The sequence below is a fragment of the Thunnus thynnus genome, chromosome 17 (genome assembly GCF_963924715.1).
Source record: "Thunnus thynnus chromosome 17, fThuThy2.1, whole genome shotgun sequence".
Classification (NCBI taxonomy): Eukaryota; Metazoa; Chordata; class Actinopteri; order Scombriformes; family Scombridae; genus Thunnus; species Thunnus thynnus.
Window position 1 is genome coordinate 27,508,295 of NC_089533.1, and position 18,768 is coordinate 27,527,062.

Below are 18,768 nucleotides of genomic sequence, written 5' to 3' on the forward strand. Positions count from 1 at the left end.
CAGAATTTTAGTTTGAAATGTTCCAAAATTAACTAAAATTATCAACAGAATGTGAAGAAATAACAGATTTGACATGCTGATATGCTGCCCCCTATTTGTTTGGATCAGGTGGCCAATACACATTGAACCTATAAGACACCACAACCGGCAGCATCAAATAACGTTGAGTCTCACTTACTTGCAAGACTTCTGCACCTGAACTTGTTCACTAAATGAAAATCAAAAGGGAGTTTTATTTATCTGGGAGTCACAGTCAGATTTTAGGTGGCTTTCTTTGGCTTTCTAAATATTTCTTTCTTCACTGGCCACTATTATTTTCTTCACCTTTTTACCATTTCACAGTGGGCAGGTAGCATATAAATATATATTGTGAGCTAGAAGAGGCTGTCATGGTTTAATATCTCTTAGTTGGTGATAGCTGTTGGGATTATTATGGCATGGACTGGCGAACTAAAACAAAGAGCTGAAAGCTGCAGATTTGTGTCTCAGTGCAATCAGCAGTACTAGCAACCCTTATTCATTACTTGGAGTCATTTGATTAAAAGATGAAAAGGAAAAAACATAAATGAGCTATAAAATTGGTAATTCAAAAGCATAAGTGTGGTGACTGTTAAATATAGTCTTTTATCCCACTGTAATTCATCGGTTTAACTTGGAGGAATGCCATTTACCTTGTATTGGTCTTAAAGGTGAATCTCAGCTGGATGGCAGTGAACCAACAGTGACTCTAACCACAGTCCCTTTGGCCTGCTGTCACTGTGGTTTTGGATGAGGGAGCTGAATGTCTGTCTGCTTGTCAGCTTTTTGAAGCTAACTGTGTCATCTTCTCAAACATTAGTCACATTGGTTCCACTGGCCTACATTTAGCTCTGATCCTGAACAGCACTTCTAACCGAAATAGACTGAATCCACCACACAGAAACAGAGAGGGGGGATGATCATGGTGGCTGGTGATGGCAGTGCAGAGTGACAGTAATTCTTTATTCTTGAACATGTATAGCACTACTATTTTCAGATCCACAATAGGTTTTAAATTGTGCTCATATGCCATACTATATGCAAATAAAATGTACATACTACTACTGTAAGTACACACTATGTATCCTATGTAGTTGTGTGGGAGTTAACTGTTGACAGGTTCTTTGTTAATGCTAAATCTATTTATTTGGTGAGAAAGTGTTGGGACACTGAGACCAAGTCCACACTCAGTGAGCTAAATTTGTAAATGCATCTTTTCTCTGTTTTGGCCCTCCATCCAGACTAAAACAGCGTTTGGCTCCCCCAAAAACTAATGCATCATCAATTGTGGTCAGCCCTTTGTGACTTCTTCATGATAAAAGCCACCCCATGTTTCACCAGTGGAATGCTTTTAATATGAAGTAGCAGCAGTAGGATATGATGGGTTTGCATTAGCACTAACTCATCACAGCACTATAAAGTGAACAGCAAACAGAAGTTGGCATCAGTGAGATCAAATTGAGAACAATAATTCTGAATTACATGTTCCAGTGTTTCCTGTTAACCTCCTAAGCGCAGGTAGGCTATTTGAATGTCATATGGGAATGGCAGAGTCTGCCACTAACAATGTCAACTACTTTTTAGAGAAAAGATGTCGACCATAAATAGTATCAAAAACAGGGTTTGATTTTTAAAAGAATCTGTGAAGTGATTTTTGACCATTAGCGGTGTAAGCCAGGCTACCAACAGTAATATGCATAAATATATTTTAAAAAATAATTAAAAAACAATATATAGATATATGTAAATAAATAATTCATGGAAAAATCAACTTTTCTTTTGAACTTGACCCTTTTTCCCCCCAGGAGAGTTTCTCTGAAGATTGGACATAAGTTAGATCTTTATCATGGTGGTGGTGTCATTTCTTTGGCTGTTTGAGACAGGAGCACACACAGGACACCAAATAGTGAGCCGTAACCACTGAAATTCCAAAGGATTAAAAGACATCCCAGTGTCCGGACCTGCTGCCACGGTTTGACTTTCTGAAAAACTGCTTTGCTGCAATTAAGGTAGGACCAGATTTTTCCCTCATCTTCGATCAAACTGAGATAGGCTTACTGAACTGAACTGAACTGGAAACTGCAACATCGTAACCAAATGGTGTTAAATTGTCAATGTTCTACTTTTTATGTATTTTAAATTGAATAGTGTTTTAATTTGAAAAGTGTGTCTTATGTTCATTTTTTTCCTGAAAAAGGGCAAATTTAATGGGATATATTACATGACACAAGGACTTTAAAAAGATTCTTACCTGTTCACATGAAACTCAGAACGAGCTAACTTGAAAGAAAACAGCTTAAATACATAGGCTTAAACCTAATAAATGAAAGTTGTTAAACAAAGAAAATACAGACTGGTCTTAACTTAAATGAAAATACAGTTGACAAAACTAATTTGACAACATTGAAACAGATATTTTAACTCATTCTAAACAAGGTAAGGAACAAAAGGGTTTAAGCGAAACTTATCATAATTTACTGCAAATAATTGTATGAGTTGTGTTATGTATATGTGTTTAATATTTTTTAGTAATTTTATTAATCCCAACTGCTCCTTCGAACCTAGAACTGGTCCGGTATATATTATAGTTGTGTGAGATACAGTGAGTTTACCTTTCTTCCCTCTACTGCTGTAAAGTAGCTTGGTGTGAGATTGTTTGCTGGCTGTCTATGGTTTTGTATGGGAAGTTAATGAGAGCTGTGAGACTCAACCACACAGTCTCTGTTGTTGAGTGACCTAAGTGCAGCCTTCGACACTGTCAGTCATTCCATCCTACTCAACTGCATGGAAAAATGTCTGAGAATACCAGGAGCTGCACTGATGTGGTTTACATCCTATCTGACAGACCGCTTTCAATCTGTCATCATGGGGTCAGTCAATCCTACTCCTAATTTATGCCACATATGTTTTTTTCAGTTTCTGGCCATGTAAGCATTGGATAATTTACTGGGCAAATGTAGTGTGTTACCAGTACAGTCATATCAGTCTTCTCTAATTGGCTAACAAGAAGAAAAACTTTGGAAACAAAACGGGTGACAGTCTAATTTTATTAAAACAATAATACACCGTGTATTGAGTATGGGTATTGAAGTGGTCATATTAGTGCTCTCTAGGGTCATTTACACATCAGTTGTCACACAACTATTGTCTAAAACAATAAAAACTACCCTGCTCAGCTGCACATTGAAAATGAACTCTGTGTGTGTGTGTTTTAATGTCATGTTGATTTGACTGACAGCAGAGGCGTTGTGTTGTACAAATGTTCCTGTCAGTGTGAGTACTCATATCATTGTGTGTGTGTTTGTTGCCTACAACACGTGTTATCACTGTTCCATTCTATAAGCATTACTGTGTGCCTGCATACCTGTGACTTTATCTCTGTACGATTACATCTGTCTGTGGTTCTGGGTGTGGCTGCTGTACATGTGCAGGATTTTATCTCTGTGTACGTGGGTGGTACTTTCAATGATCCCTGTCACCATTTCACAAATAATTGTTACACTGCTATAAAATTTATCAGTCTCACACAAACACTTCGTGTTCATCTAGTATTTTAGTCTGTGTACCATCACACTGAAATATTTTCTGAAGAAAACAATGGGTAATACTTTTGCAACTGTGTGTGTCTTATCTAAACAAGAACTTTACATGCTGTGAGCGCAAAGGTCAGCAACACGGCGCTGAGCCTGACGCTCCACGGTGCTCGACAGACAACCTGAGAGTTTGCACCAAACAGAGCCTGTCGTATGAGCACGTTGGTGCAGAGATTTCTGCTTAGACAGCCGCGCTCTATCACCTGGCTGGAGTTTGATGTACCTGCAGAGGAAGGACACAAGAAAGGAAGGAAGGAATAAAACTCATATATAACATATAAGAAACAGAATGATTTCAGCAAACAAGTACAGTTAGTCAACCTGAGTGTATCCATGCATCATGATGATGCATGGATATACTCAGTTTGTGGGGGGCTATGTTGGTGTAGGCAAGCTTCTACAAATACCATTGAGGAGAGAAGTTCGAGTAATAGATCCCTGAGTTTGAATGCTCATCAGATTACAAAAAACTGCATGGCAGATACTATGTTGCATTATATTTTCATTGCTGGAATGGTGCACATGACCATTGAGAGAATGTGAAGTACAACCAAAGTTGAATAGAGCTTTATCACTGCAGATGTTTTGACCTGTCAAAAACAGGTGTAACTAACAACATTATTAATTGCTACATTGCATTGAGGTACACCAGAAAGTGGTGCAGAGGAATTAATTAGCACACCTTTGCAAATTATTTGTTTCTGATAGCTTGGTGACTACAGATACTACTGTATCTGGCAAGGTAACTGCTAGCCTGCCAGTTACATGCTAGCACTAATCAGTCATAAAATATTATAAACTATATAATAGTCATTTGGTTCTCAGGATTGTACATCATTTCATTCAATAAAGAAAAAAGTTCTCAGAATTAGTTAGCTCATTATCTTATCTAAGTTCACTGTTCAAAAGACGAATCTGTACCTGTCTCAACTCCTGTCTCATACTGTAATTGTCTTTAAACCATTCCTTCTTTGTGGAGCAGTTTATACTCCAGACAGAAGTGGTTAAATAAAAGTGCCTGCTGACACACAGCTGATAAGCTATGATAGCTTCCTCCAGTTTGGAGTCTCTGGCACTGTTTTAATGCTGGTGTGAGTAGGCTTTTGGTGAAAAAAGCAATCACTCATGTTGTTTGTTCCACTTGTCCTTTCCCTGCCATGTCAAGTCAAAATCTGGGCTGTGAAAAAATCCTGATCTGATTCATTTGGGTACAATAAAGAAACAAGAGTGCGGTTTAATTTGCACTTCATTTTCACAGAAATTATTGAAAAACACGAGAAGAAACATGCAGTCAAATATTGAATAATATTTCATTACCATTCTGAACTTGATTCCTTTATTACTACCCTCCCCAGTATTGTTACCAGTTGATAAAAATGCAATCAAGTTACATGTCAGGGAGTGAGATTTGTTTCGGGTTCAAGGGGGCCATGACAGAAAAAAGTTTGGGAACTACTGATAGCGTGTATCTGATGAGCTTGATGTTTTCAGTTCATCAGTTTTACTTGTCATGTCATTGTGACTTTCATGAAAGAAGTGAATTGGTAACATTTTTAAAATTCATTTAGACTTTGTATGGTTGATAACCACTGTGTAAAACAATAACAGAGTTGTAAAGATTCATTCATTCTGTCAGCGCAGTGATCATAAATGATGCACACTCAGCTCAAGTGCGAAGCAGACTAATTTGCTTTTACTGTATATGAAATGTAATTTATCAACAAGCATCGCTCTGCTAACATGAACATCTATAGCCTCTCTGCCTCCAGACCATTCACATCACTGTCACTGCAGGGACTCACTGGTGCCGTTGAAGCAGCTGTCCTCAGCTCCCATACAGGACAGAGTGCTGTTGCAGGTTCCTGCCATGCTGTCTGCTGAGCTTGCACAGGAAGGACACACCTTCCCATTGGTCAAAATATTGGGAACTGGGCACATGTAAGAAAAGAAAATGGAGATGGAGACAGGCTTGCATGAACAAGGGGTGTTGAGTACATGCACAAATGAATCTTTCACACCAATCTTCAGGTTTAACTGACTATAATCTACTGTACTTATTGTCACTTTAGCATTGAAACTTAGCTTTTAGGCTTAAAATAACCTGAGCGTGTGAATTACTATGTCTGAAGTATAAAATGAGTTGTTTTGTTTTTGTTTTTTTTGGATGATGAACAAATTCTGAATATGTGATTCATATAAAAAGTAATGTAGACTGTTTTGGCTGCCAAAGAAGACAGGAGAAAAGTATTTCATGCCCACTGAGGTTTATCCAACTGAAATGTTGCATTTATAATCATGGGAGCTAATTAAGAGTGTGTGGATTAATTTTCCAATAAAAGACAGCAGAGGGTTTAGTTTTTATTTCCAGTTTTTCTACACTGTCAGCAATCACTCTGGGAATGAAAGAAACTTTGCAGAATTAAATATCAGCAGCAGCTTAAAATCATCATTTTGTATCTAGTGTCATAAACTATCCCTCTGTTTGTTAGAAGCTCTGTTTTAAAACCAGAGTGGAAATGGAAGCCTGGAATAATAAAATGATTCTGTAATGTAATGTATATTCTTCTTTTTTACTTTTTTACTTCTTTTACTACTGGTTTTGATCTGATCCTCTGAAGTTTACCTGCTCCAGAGCAGGTAACCTATGATGCTGTGCATTGTGATTGACCCGGGTTAAAAGTGAGTCACCTTTGTGATACCAGAAAACTTGAGTTAAGCTCAAAGATAGCTGGCTAACCCGCTAATCTCGCTTCGTGGTAACCCAAGTCCTGGGTTAATATGAGACACACTGTAGCTACAGTAGCTCTGGGCTGGGAGATGCAAGACTGTTTAGTGCCCCTTGATCAAAGCAGCAGTACTTACCAGCCAGTGTCTGGAAGTTGCAGTTGTCAGTAGCACAGCAGATCTGAGTGTGAGAGCTCCGTGAGAAACCTCGGTTCACAGACCATTCGGTCTCAATGGTGAGAGGAGTGATGCAGTTCAGCAGTGTTGAACAGTTTTTATTCACTGTCAGTATGAGGTTTGAACCACTGGTCGTCACTGGCAGGAAAGAAGATCCATAATTTAATTGATGTAATATTTCACAATTACAGACAATGTGACTGAATACAACAGTATGGATGATGTAAAAACATTAGAACTGCTATGAATAGCTGGCACCAACATGAAGTGATAGTTCTGCAGATTGGACTCGTGGCAGGACACTCAGTTGAGGTTATGTTGGCACATCCTTCATTGGCACACTCATGACAGCGCAGCAGCTCAGCTGAAAAGTGAACAAATTAATTTTATGGCATCCAGTTCATTACTTTTATTTATGTTGTTCTCTTATATCTTATATTATATTATTTCTCATATATCTTATATTTGAATTTCCGCTCGGGGATCAATAAAGTAATATCTATCTATCAATCTATCTATACAGAGGATGGCAAAGCTAGAAAACACAGTGCACAATAGGGAGGTTAGAGGTCAGAGCAGCAAGATGACATTTGGAACAATTTTCTTCGACAAGTTTGTTTGTTAGACCAGATTTATAAAACCTTATTCTTTTTCTCTTTGTCACAAAGAGTGACTATGTTAAGTCACTCTCATCAAATACATATTTATACACAGTATGCACTATTTAAATTTGTTTAGGTTTTCACCAAGGTAGTATGTATATAACATGTACATATATAGACTGTGTTGTCTTTCTTCCCCACTGTCTGTATCTACTGTACATTGTCCACTGCAGACTGCTTTACTGTTTTGTTGCACCATAACATCTACTCTATGTAATATATCATTATACTATTGAATTTATAGTATCTACATAACCCTAGGGACTTTAATTGCCCCTCCTGTTGCAATACCATGCTATTTTCACCTGCTCAGTAGCATGACCGCAGCGGCCCACGTGTAAAATACCAGCAAAATCATCAATTTTCCATCTGTAATTTATAATTTATTTATAATTCTTCAGATCTCTTACATTTATGTGATCAAATAATCAGTAGGGCTGCTAGTGATTAACATTTTAAAAACTGTGAATGCCCACCTCATGTTGGTAACAGCTTCTGTTTGCTTGTTTGTCAATTTACAATTAATTAATAATCAAAATCCTTGAACCATTTTCAGTCAATTAATCAATTCATTGTTTTAGCCCTGTGGGGACTTGATCACTCCGCACATTTAGAAACATTACTTTCTACTGAGTTTAACACAACTTTTGTGGTTAGTATACATTTCAAATGTAGAGAACAGTGAACTTCACTTGCCAATACAGGATGCAGATAAATAAGCTGAAGGATAGAAAAAACTCTGCAAGTCTCCCGCTTTATAATAGAAATCTGATATTTCAAAAACCTTCAATATATTGAATAAAAAGGGGGAAAAAAACATGCTGTAGTATGTTTCTGTCTGATGCAAAAGAGTGTGTGTAAGTATCAGACAAATTTGATGCCCAGAAGCATTGGGTTACCTGTAGGGAGCAGAGCCCAGGTCAGACAGAGAGAAAGCAGCAGCTGCATGTTGGATGGAGGTGGTAGCTTTCCGGTGTTTCGAGGCAGAAACTCCACAGCTTATATGCGGCAGTGCTGCAGAACCACAGCAACAGGTGGGCAGAACATTTCCCCATCAGATTACAAGGAAATGACAAGGAGTAATATACAGAAAAGTTGCAGGGCAGCACCTAATCAAACCTTAACACTAACACTGTGAGCTGTCAAACCAGTTTAACTGATGTTTATCAGTTCATTTCGGTTTCTAGGTACCTTCTGTCTTAACACAACCAGCTACAGCTGTTCTATATGTCAGTGCAAAGACAGCTAAAGCTCCTGTGGTCAGCTAAATATGAGGTTGCGGTGAAAGAAAGTCAAAATGCACATAGCAAGGCATTCCAGGATCTATTGATTTCTTTACTTATTGTTTGTTGACTTACTGTGGAGGCCTTTGAGAATAAGTGAATGTGATTTAGAGATATACAGATAGACCTGAAGCAGACCTCACAACAAGGATGCCATGCCTGTGCCATACACATACCCATCATGCCTTTGACTTCCTTTGTTCTCTGTTGACGCAGGTGGATATCCTCAATCTAAGTTTCAGTCAGGATTCCTTGATAAGCTCTGCTTCTGAGGAGCCATTAAGGAGCTGAATATCCATCAAGATATTTCTGTTTATCAAGGTGGAGATGGTCTGTACAGTTTGCTGCCAGAAGACATGTACCTTTGGGCAATCCCATACCAAATATCTTGGCACTGTAATTGATGACAAGCTGAGCTTTGAGCTTCATGTGGATGCTGTGTGTAGAAATGTCCATCAACACATGTACTTTTATCATAAGCGTTAAAGTTAATGTTGACAATATCTTCACGAAAATGTTTTATTCCTGTTTTATTGAATCAGTCCTCACATTCTCCTTTGTCAGCTGGTATGGGTCACTTACTCTCAACAGACTTGAGGGTATTGTCAAAGTGTGCAGCAAAATCGCAGGCATGACCTTGAATGACCTTCCTCATTTGTACAAGGTTAGGACTTTGAAGAAGACCCAGTTAATCCTAGCTGATCCTAGCCACCCCCTCTTCAAGGAGTTCAAATAACTTCCGTCTGGCCACAGATACAATCTGCCAAAATGCAAGACCAATAGACTTAAGAACTCATTTCACTGGCAAGGACCAAACCATCAACAAAATGCATGTGGATGATTTATTAAGGAAAACAATTGATGTGCATAGTTTTTCTGGTTGCTGGCTGTGTTGTGGGGAAGCTTATGTGGAATCTGCCGCAGCACCCAGGCAACAGTGGACCCCCTCAGGGCCCTACGAAGGAGAGGAAGAAGCAGGAAGAAGCAGGAAGAGAGAAATAGGGTGGGAGGGGAGAGGCGCAGAATACGAGAGCGGAAGAAGAGGAGAGGGTTAGGTGGTATTTATAGGATTGCCAGAAGTAGCGTACTTGAGGTGTGGTCCTGCTCCTGAAACTTCACTTAATAGCTTCAATTGTCCCTGCTGCCATTGGCCTTTTAAATAACTCAGTGTGATTTTTATATTGTATTTACTATCTATTATTATTGTTTGTCTGATGGCTATGTGGTTACTGCTGGTTATACAACAAATTGCCCCTCGGGGATAATATAAAAATAAATTAAATCAAGGATACCTTATCCTTGATCCTTGATCCTTGGCCCAAACTGTGTCCCAGTTGATCTTTCCATTAATATGAGACATAGCTTTCTCCCAGTCTTTCATACTTGAAATTGAAACCTTAGAGTATGATATACATTTGCTGTACATAAAAGACATACTCTTAGGTACTGACAGAGACCAAGAAACTAATTGGTTGTTCATGAAATCATGGCCCCATTTGACCTTAACAGCTTTTAATGCAGATCTAAGTTTAATATATAGGAATAGGGATCAACTATCAGTACTGTATTTTGAAACACAGTCTGCAAAGGAGAGCAATGAATCCTCTCCATTAAGGTCACCTAAAACCAGAATACCTTTTTTCTAGCCTACATTTCTTGCACCAGGGGTTTGCCTCCAGAGAGTAAATTGTTATTCCTTTGTGAAATTTTGTTTTATATCCCATGTACTTTTTAACAGACTTTCATGTTTGTGAAAAATAAATCTGTTTTGTGATGGATAGGGGCTGGTTAAGTTTAAGCACAAAAACAACTTGGGAAATATCCTGTTTTGGGTTAGAATGAAGTACTTTGACCTTCGTCGTCATGGTTACAATAATAACTGCACGGTTAAAGTTAGGGGACAATCGTGGTCATGGTTTTTAAAAAACACCAGTGTTGAGTCACAATTGAAAACCGGAAATGTACAGCGATCTCTACGTTAAGGTCAGATGTTTTGTTGACCCATCCATCCTCCCACCCAATATCAACTTTGTCATACAGATTTCCTTCTTTGCTTGCATCAAATTTTTTTCAGCCGGTAGAGAGCACTGTCAGCTGAGATGACCAAACCTGAAAATGTACTTGATTTCTCACCAAGAATACATAGCACGCTATCTTGTCCTGCGGTAATGCAAGGACCAGACAGCTTGTAGCAGCGCCCCCTCAGAGGACACAATCAAGCTAACAATGACCAAAACTTGTACCTAGCTCATTTATTGGAAAGGGTTTTACAATCATGTCATCAAAGCTAATGCAATACTAGTCCCTGAAACTTGATGTCCTTATAACAGACTTTCTTTCATTCACATGCTGGAAGTCAACAGTTCTGGGGCCAGATGCATGAACAATGTGTACACAGAATAGGAATACATGTTTTTATATGCTATCTGAGGGTGATATGATGAGATGAGGTGGGGATGAAATATAAGGTGAGAATCGTTCGGTAAAACATTGTTTAGGTTGACAGCCAGCACTGATTGTGTGATTTTTATGCATCTCCACAGCCATCTGTAAAATGCCAGTCAAAGGCGCATTTATAAATGTAATATTGATTAATTACTTTTGTGTGATTCATTTTATCATTCTTTTAATTTACACAGGAGTCAACATTTTATTTTGTTGTTATGCATCTGGCCCCTGGTCCTTATTGCAGTGCTGGTGACTCCTGCTGCCTGCACAGTCAGTAATGAAACTGGGGGTAATTTGTAATGAAGTTACATAACATCAGCCTGTTAATGGCCCAACCAGACAGATGTGATGGTAGAAATGAAAATGAACATGTTTCATTCCATGTAGTGTGTCATGAAGATCACTAACAGACAAACAAAAAAATTAGCATGTCAGATTTTGTTTTGCTTTGTTTGACAACTTCTACAACCAGTTCTGTGACGTTGACCCATTTGAGCACAAAGCACTCTTCCATGCATAACTGGAAGAGTGCTTGATTACATATGTAAACATTTGTTATTGGGCTGTCAGGTCCCTGGCACGTGCTTACTCACCACCTCTGTATGTCACACAAGTCATGAGGGATCCAGAGTGATGATTGGTCCAACATGTCTTTCAGCCAAGTCACCGCAAGAATGTACAACTCTATGATCATCTAATCTGATACAGTGACCATCTTAAAAAGCTAAAACATTGTGTAGTCTGTTCCAGCCATGAGGACATACCTGGGTGGACGGAGCGGTGCCTCTGTTTAACTACAGGAGAGGACACTACAGTGCTCAGATAAACTGAGCAGATCATGCTAGATGTGACTGTTACTATATCTGCCAAATGAAAATTGGAATTGCATAAATCATCATGTACAAAAGATGTATACAACAGACACACACACTACGTGCACAGACAGTAAACTTACACAGACAGCATACTGCAAATATCAGATAAAGACGATAACTGATAAGGAGCAACAGATCAGATGCAGCCAAGTGGTGAAACTGCATTCCATTTTGGCAATCTATGTTGCAAACCATCCATCTTGACTGCAGTAACCTTTCACAGCAGATTTCATCAATATTTTCACATTAAAAGTATAGTTAAGTTTTTGGGTAATTTTCCTATTTTTCCTGCTTAGAAGCAGATCTAGACACGTGTAGATTTTCTTATGCTTGTGTATGTTGTTGTTTGAACTTGCACAGCATTTAATACCAAACACTTTGCCTTTTTTGTGTTGACTTTTGCACATTTTGCCTTTATATATTATAATATATATTATATTATATATTATAATATATATTATAAATATTTTTATTTAAGTGCTCAACACTACAACTCTGTGCCATTTGAACATTTACATATCATAGCACTTTGAGTTTCACTATGAATGAAAAGTGTGGTACAAATTAAATGTATTATTATTAAATGGTAAATGGACTGTACTTGTATAGCGCCTTTCCAGTCTTCCGACCACTCAAAGCGCTTTTTACACTACGAATCACATTCATCCATTCACACACATTCATACGCTGAATGGGTACAGGGGCTACCATGCAAGGTCCCAACCTGCCCATCAGAGGAAGCTAACCATTCACACACATTCATACACTGATGGCACAGCCATCAGGGGCAATTTGGGGTTAAGTATCTTGCCCAAGGACACATCGGCATGTGGACCGGAGGAGCCAGGAATCGAACCATCGATCTTCCGATTAGTGGACGAAAGGTAAAGTGCACTTTACCTTTTCTCTAGTGCCTAAATGCTTTCAAAAAAATGAAAAAAAAATGCTTTCACCATTGTGACATACAGAATCTCATCAGACAATATATATTTGTCTGTATGTTTTATGTGGAATAGTGTCATAGTTAAATTAATTAGTTGATTAAATTAAACATGATGTGATTTTACATAGGAAGCAATCAGACATGTCTTATGACATTACAATAGGTATCTAGTTTTCCAGAATTTGTTTCTGAACTTTCTGAACTTTTATAAGAAAAAAGCCATACAGGTTGCTGCCAGTCTCCCTCTTCTGTTGTAGTAGTTACAGTATACTAGGGTTTATCAAAACTTTATTTTTGTTGCTCTGGCCATCATTTCTGTGGGTTATAATAAGTAATAGCTGAGATTGTGTCTGTTCATCAAGTCAATCATCTCGTGGGTGAGATAGTTCTGTGCATTGCTGTCTACCATAGTGTTGTTCTTTTTGGCAGACTGACATGTTTGATTCATGGAAAATATATTGTACAGGTGTTTGCCAGTTGTCCTTCATGTGTTGAGATGAAATGTCACAACTCATTTGTCAGGCAGTTTGCTATTAGTCAGCAGTGCAAAATCAATTACAGAAAAAAACACATTCTCAAGACCATGTTTATTTACAATAATTGTCTCGTGCATGAATCTCAATGCTGCCCTCTTATTGGACATATTTCTGTCAGTACTTGTGTAGAGATAGAAATTAAATGACGTCCTCCTGTGAGACTGATAGTGACGATAAGACAAACGTGAAAAGCAGACTTCCTGATCAGGAAAGAAACGCTCTTCCTAAAGGCCTACTATCAGCTGGTAACTTAATTATGACTTTACTGTTGTGTTGCATTGTAATGTATTTTACTTATTTTATAGTATTGTGTGTGACCCAGGTTACAAATACAGCAATAAATAGGAACAGATAAAAATGATGGATAGATACATGAAAATAAATAATCAATGACAATGAAAAATCTGTCTTGAAATACATTATGTTGAAATCATAAACTGTTGATATGATAAGTTGTATGATTTGATAAGTTGATAAGTTTTAAGTGAACTAGAGTTTCCCTGAAGATTGGACAGAAATTGTATCTTTGTCATTGTGTGTGGGCGTTGGAGATGGGAGCAAACACATGCAGGACACCAGATGGCGTGTCATACCCACAGAACTCCCTAACCATCAAAAGACATTCCAGCATCTGGACCCGCTGCATGGTTTGACTCTCTGAAGGACTGTTACACTGCTGTTGTGCTTGAACTATAGATTGTTTTTTTTCTTTTCATCTTTGAATGAACTGAGACACTGAACTGGAAACAACAGATATCCGTTGGACTGCAATATTGTTGTGGTGTTAGCCTTAAATTGTTAATATATACTTTGTATACATATTGTGATATTGTGTGATATTGAATTGTATATATTTTTTTTTTAATTTAATGAGTCAAATTAACTGAAGGAATTTAAAAAGACTACCTGTTTACTTGAAAATAGTTAACTTATAAGGAAAACTAAAATAGGAATAATAAGAAGAAAATACAGACAGGTCTTAACTTAAATACGATACGATACAATATACTTTACTGTCCCCTTAGGGAAATTTTTGCTGCATTTAGCAAATGTCATTCTACATTTTACACACAGAGTATGTAGACATGTGACACAGTCAACCACATACTAGTATTCATATGTACATACTGTACATTCAAGTGCTGTTAGTAAAAACTTTAAAACAACATATTGCATATCCATCCTAACAAAGTCCCTTTGGGGACAGAACTGGAGAGCTCTCACAACCCCCACAGGGTACCTGTACTGATTGATTTGGTGTCAGAGGGTGTTGTTGACCTTTACATGCTGGATACGATCTGTCAGAAAAGAGAAGCACCATTTAATAATAAAAGGGTTGACACTCATCTGTTTAATTTTCTGAATCATGAGATATGGCTGAATGTTAAAAGTGTGTTAAAAGCTGAGCTAAAATCAACAAAAAGCAGGTGTGTGTAAGCTTTGTTGTCTTCCATATGCTTAAGAATCAGATGGGTGATGCTGTTAACAGCATCATCAGCACTCCTCCTTTGTCTCTAAGCATATTGGAAATGATCTAACAATGGATTTATATCTGCTTTGAATTAGGAAACCGTATTTTTCCAAGCATTTCATCATATCTGAGTTAAAACTATCGGCCTATAATCATTGTTAATTGCACAGGAATTACATTTTTAGGAACTGGTGTAATGACAGTGTGTTAGTACAGTGACTGTTGGAAAATAGGGTACCGTGCTGGAATCAGCTCCTCTGCAAAAGTTCTCAGCAGAAAAGCAGAGATGCTGTCTGTGCCTGTAGACTTTTGTTGCATACCTGATAGAAGAATGACTGGACCTTACGTCAGTCCACAACCAGCCTGGTGCCAGAGTCACTTGAAATGGTCTCTAGCACAGTGTTACAATCCTAAGTGAAATCCTGAGTCTCAAACCTGAAATAAAATTCACTCAGTTCGTTGGCTTTCTGAAGTTCATGATGGTGATCAGCAAGGTGATGAGGTGCCTCTTGCTTGGTTCAATGTATGGCTTTCACAGAATCCCAGTTTTTTGGAGTTTGTTATGGTGAAAATTTGTTCTATCATGTCCTTTTTGCCACCTCCTGGCCTCCCTTGACAACTGCCTGAGTTCCTTTTATTTTGAGCTGCACCCAGTCATGATTTCTGAAGGCTGCTTTTTTCATGTTGATACAATCCTTCACCTTTTTTGTAATGTGTGGTTTGTTGTTGGGATACACAACAATGTCCTTTTTGATGTCCACATTATCCACACAAGGTTATACGTCTGGTTACTCTCTCTATAGCCTCATCTACATTTGTGTCATAAAACATATATAAATAAATAATTCCAGCAGTTAGTGCACATAAAGCATCCTTTCAGTGTCTCTATGCTATCTTCTGACCACATAGTCACTGTTTTGACCTGTGGTTTGCTGCATTTAAACACAGTCTTCTACTGTGTTGTGGTCACTTTACCAGAAAAAACTGATCAGAACAGATAGCTTGAGATTGCAGTGGTTAAGGTCACCCAGAATGAAAATAGGGGCCCCAGGTGTATGCTGCAGCTGATGGTGAACACAGTCTGCTATGTGGGCTGCAGCTCTCGCTGCATTCCCACAGAGTGGGACACAGATCCCACAGATGGTGTTTCCAAACTCCCTTGGGAGGTAAAACAGTCTCATACTTAGACAAAGAAGTTCAACGTCAGTTAGAGATAGTTTCTCTAACTGTGTATTGTTTGCACCAGTTGTTACACACAAACACACAGGTGCCTCCACCCCTGTCCTTCCCCCCACGAGTTATTTCTGTCTGTACAGATGAGAGAGAAACCCTCAACTTCAACCAGGGAGTTGGGGATATCCTTGTGGAGCCAGGTTTCTGTGAGCACCATGACACTTCTTTCACAATACTCAAAACATGCCCTGGCGTTGATGCAGAGCAGCTCAATTTTGCTTCTGAGTGACCTTGCGTTGTACAGTATCCTGGAGGGCAATGAATGTCTGTTTCTCTGTCATCTGAGGCACTGTCTTACAACCCCTTGTCTGCCTCCTCTCTGCTGACGCCTGCATTGTTCAGGCTGCACTTTCACAGCTTCGCAGGTCCATGATGGGAGTAAATCCAGCAGAGTGAACTGACAACAGATATGATATACTGGACTTTTGAAAGAACTTTTGATGTTTTTGTCCAACACTGCAGCAGTCCAACATGTAGGATGGAGTAACAGACAAACTTACCTTTCTCAAGTACACAGCTACAGAAGGCTTCTGTTGTCATTTCAGAAGAAAAAACTGTAATATAATAAAGTTATGTAATGATATAACATGTAGGTGGCCCTTTTTTTCTATTAATTACACAGTAAGAACAAGTTATGTAGGCTTTTGTTTACTTTGCAGCTCAAAAACTGGACATATTACTTCAGGGGAAAGGATATTCACATCCAGTTAAATATTCTTGTGCTAGAATTCAGGGTAGTGATGGGAACGGCTCCTTCCCTATACTCCATTGCGACCATTACAGTCCTCTGCCTCTGGGCAATTGTGCTTTTCTTATTGTTGCATGACCTAGTTGCTTCACTGTGCAAAATGATGTACATTTGACACTAGAAGGTTGTTTTCACATTCATCTACTGGAGGGATGTTTCTCTGGGCTCACTTTAAATCTCAGTTTAACATGGGGACATAACAGCAGTATTTGTGACATCACAACTAGTTTTGAGCCAATCGTGGTCCCGTATGAAACTTACACCAGTGTGATGTGGACTCTTTAAGCCTCCAGTGCACATATACTAAGAATGGACTTTACAGTGAAGTAGGAGACATCTTGTGTTCAGCAGGAAAACATTTGAAATGATCAATATCTAGACATAGATATAGATATAGATTTTGAATTTTTCAATGAAGGAGAAGAAGTAGATGTCATTTTGAGATTTTTTGAATTAGGTAATTGAAGCTTTTTGTGGAAAAAACATATCAGATACATAATATTGTACATATCTTATTTCTCTGAAAAACGTATCTGAAGGAGATTTAAAAGTCTAATTTCTAAAAAACAAACAACAAAAAAAAACAGGCAACATTTACTGTAAGTCACCTGGACATAAGCATTTTGGGGGGAGGTGTCGCGAACATCAACTTGATTATTCTGGGGGGTCGCAACTTGAAAAGGTTGAAAACCACTGTGCTAAATGACAGTAATGTAATGGGGAAACTAAGCTACACTTTACACAGGGCTCTGATAAACAGTGTGTTCCTTCAGTTTAACACCAGATGTCTCTATTGCCCTGATAAATACCTACAGGGAACTTGCTTCAAGAGTTACATCAATATCAACAATATCAACAGCCTAGTCTGACCTTTAGTCTGCTAGCTGTGTACCTCTGTTATACTGTACAGTGGTGTTGTTGCACATGTGGCAATGAAGAGGGTATGTGTAGATTTCAGAAATGATTGTGCATATGGTGTTTTCCAACTTCAGTAGGTTCACAAGGCCTCTCACTTATACACCGATGTTGGTGGTGTTGCCATGTAAGGTGCTGGCGTGCCCATTCAGGAGTAAATTGAGGTTCAGGGTTTTGCTGAAGTACACTTTGACATGTGGCCAGGAGGAACATGGCACAGATCTAATAGAGTATTATTCTAATAGCTTTTAAAACCTTTTAAAGGTCCCATGAAATGAAAAATACTTTTTCCCAGTTTTGATCCTGTATCCCTGTGTTAATTGTTCATACTCTTGTTATATGCCAAATATATGTCAAAAATCAGTATCAGAGTATTTTTAGATCAAAATCTGTCTTTCCTCCTTCTGTAAAACAGTTTCAAACGTTTGATGACTCATCCTGCAGTCAGGGGCGTTAAGTTCATCCAATCAATGAATAAAAACACACTTCACTGTTTGTGAGTTGTAGTCGCTAACAGAGCAATATGGAGAGAGATAAGAAGAGATGTGTGTTTGGATATCAGTGGGCAAAAGCTTTGTTTTCATTTCCAGAACAGTGTGGCTAAGGTCTAATTCATTCATCTGTCCCTCGTCCTCCTCCTGATTTAACAACAGGTGATGGAGTTGAGTGTGGAGCCAACAGTCCTCTGTAGCTCTGTTTCTATGGATGTATTACAAGAGCTGGATAGGGCTCCACCGCTATCACTATCACAGCTAGAGAAGACAGCTTTCACATGGAAATAATAATGTTGTACAAACGCAAACCAGCCAATTAAAGTAGTAGGGGATCTGTGATTCCTGTTCACATCATGTTTACTCACTTTACATGGAATTTACCACCGAATTATGTTAAATGTTTGCAGAATGAGTTAGGGTCTGTTTATGAGAAATCATAAATGATCTTTTAGAAGCAGTAGATGTTTACCGGTGAAGCAGCCGATTCTGTTCCCCTCCAAATTTCCATTTCCCTTTATGCCACCATATTATAAGTCTTGCGTATTTGCCAGGTTACTGTACTTATTCACAGAACTAACATCGGTGATATGTACAACTGGATGTATGGAAAGCTAAATGGGCTAAAACAGTCATGTTTGTAACTGGTGT

The 18,768-nt window shown here is 38.4% G+C and overlaps 1 protein-coding gene across 1 annotated transcript; it reads right to left on the minus strand.

The window, feature by feature from the left end:
* Nucleotides 1–3,058: 3,058 nt before the first annotated feature.
* LOC137168029 (uncharacterized) lies at nt 3,059–8,307 on the minus strand. Its single transcript, XM_067570447.1, has 5 exons — nt 8,074–8,307; nt 6,775–6,876; nt 6,474–6,650; nt 5,414–5,539; nt 3,059–3,834 (listed from the first exon to the last, which is right to left on the minus strand). Exons 1-5 carry the CDS (start codon nt 8,120–8,122, stop codon nt 3,650–3,652), a joined length of 639 nt encoding a protein of 212 aa, XP_067426548.1. The 5' UTR covers nt 8,123–8,307; the 3' UTR covers nt 3,059–3,649.
* Nucleotides 8,308–18,768: the final 10,461 nt, after the last annotated feature.

Bases quoted from the DNA above. Each gene is read 5' to 3' on its own strand.
- LOC137168029 (XM_067570447.1), bottom strand. From the start codon at position 8,122: ATGCAGCTGCTGCTTTCTCTCTGTCTGACCTGGGCTCTGCTCCCTACA. The intron at 6,877-8,073 runs GTAACCCAATGC...TTCACTTTTCAG, and splicing joins CTGGGCTCTGCTCCCTACAG to CTGAGCTGCTGCGCTGTCAT. The intron at 5,540-6,473 runs GTAAGTACTGCT...ACATGTGCCCAG, and splicing joins CAACTTCCAGACACTGGCTG to TTCCCAATATTTTGACCAAT.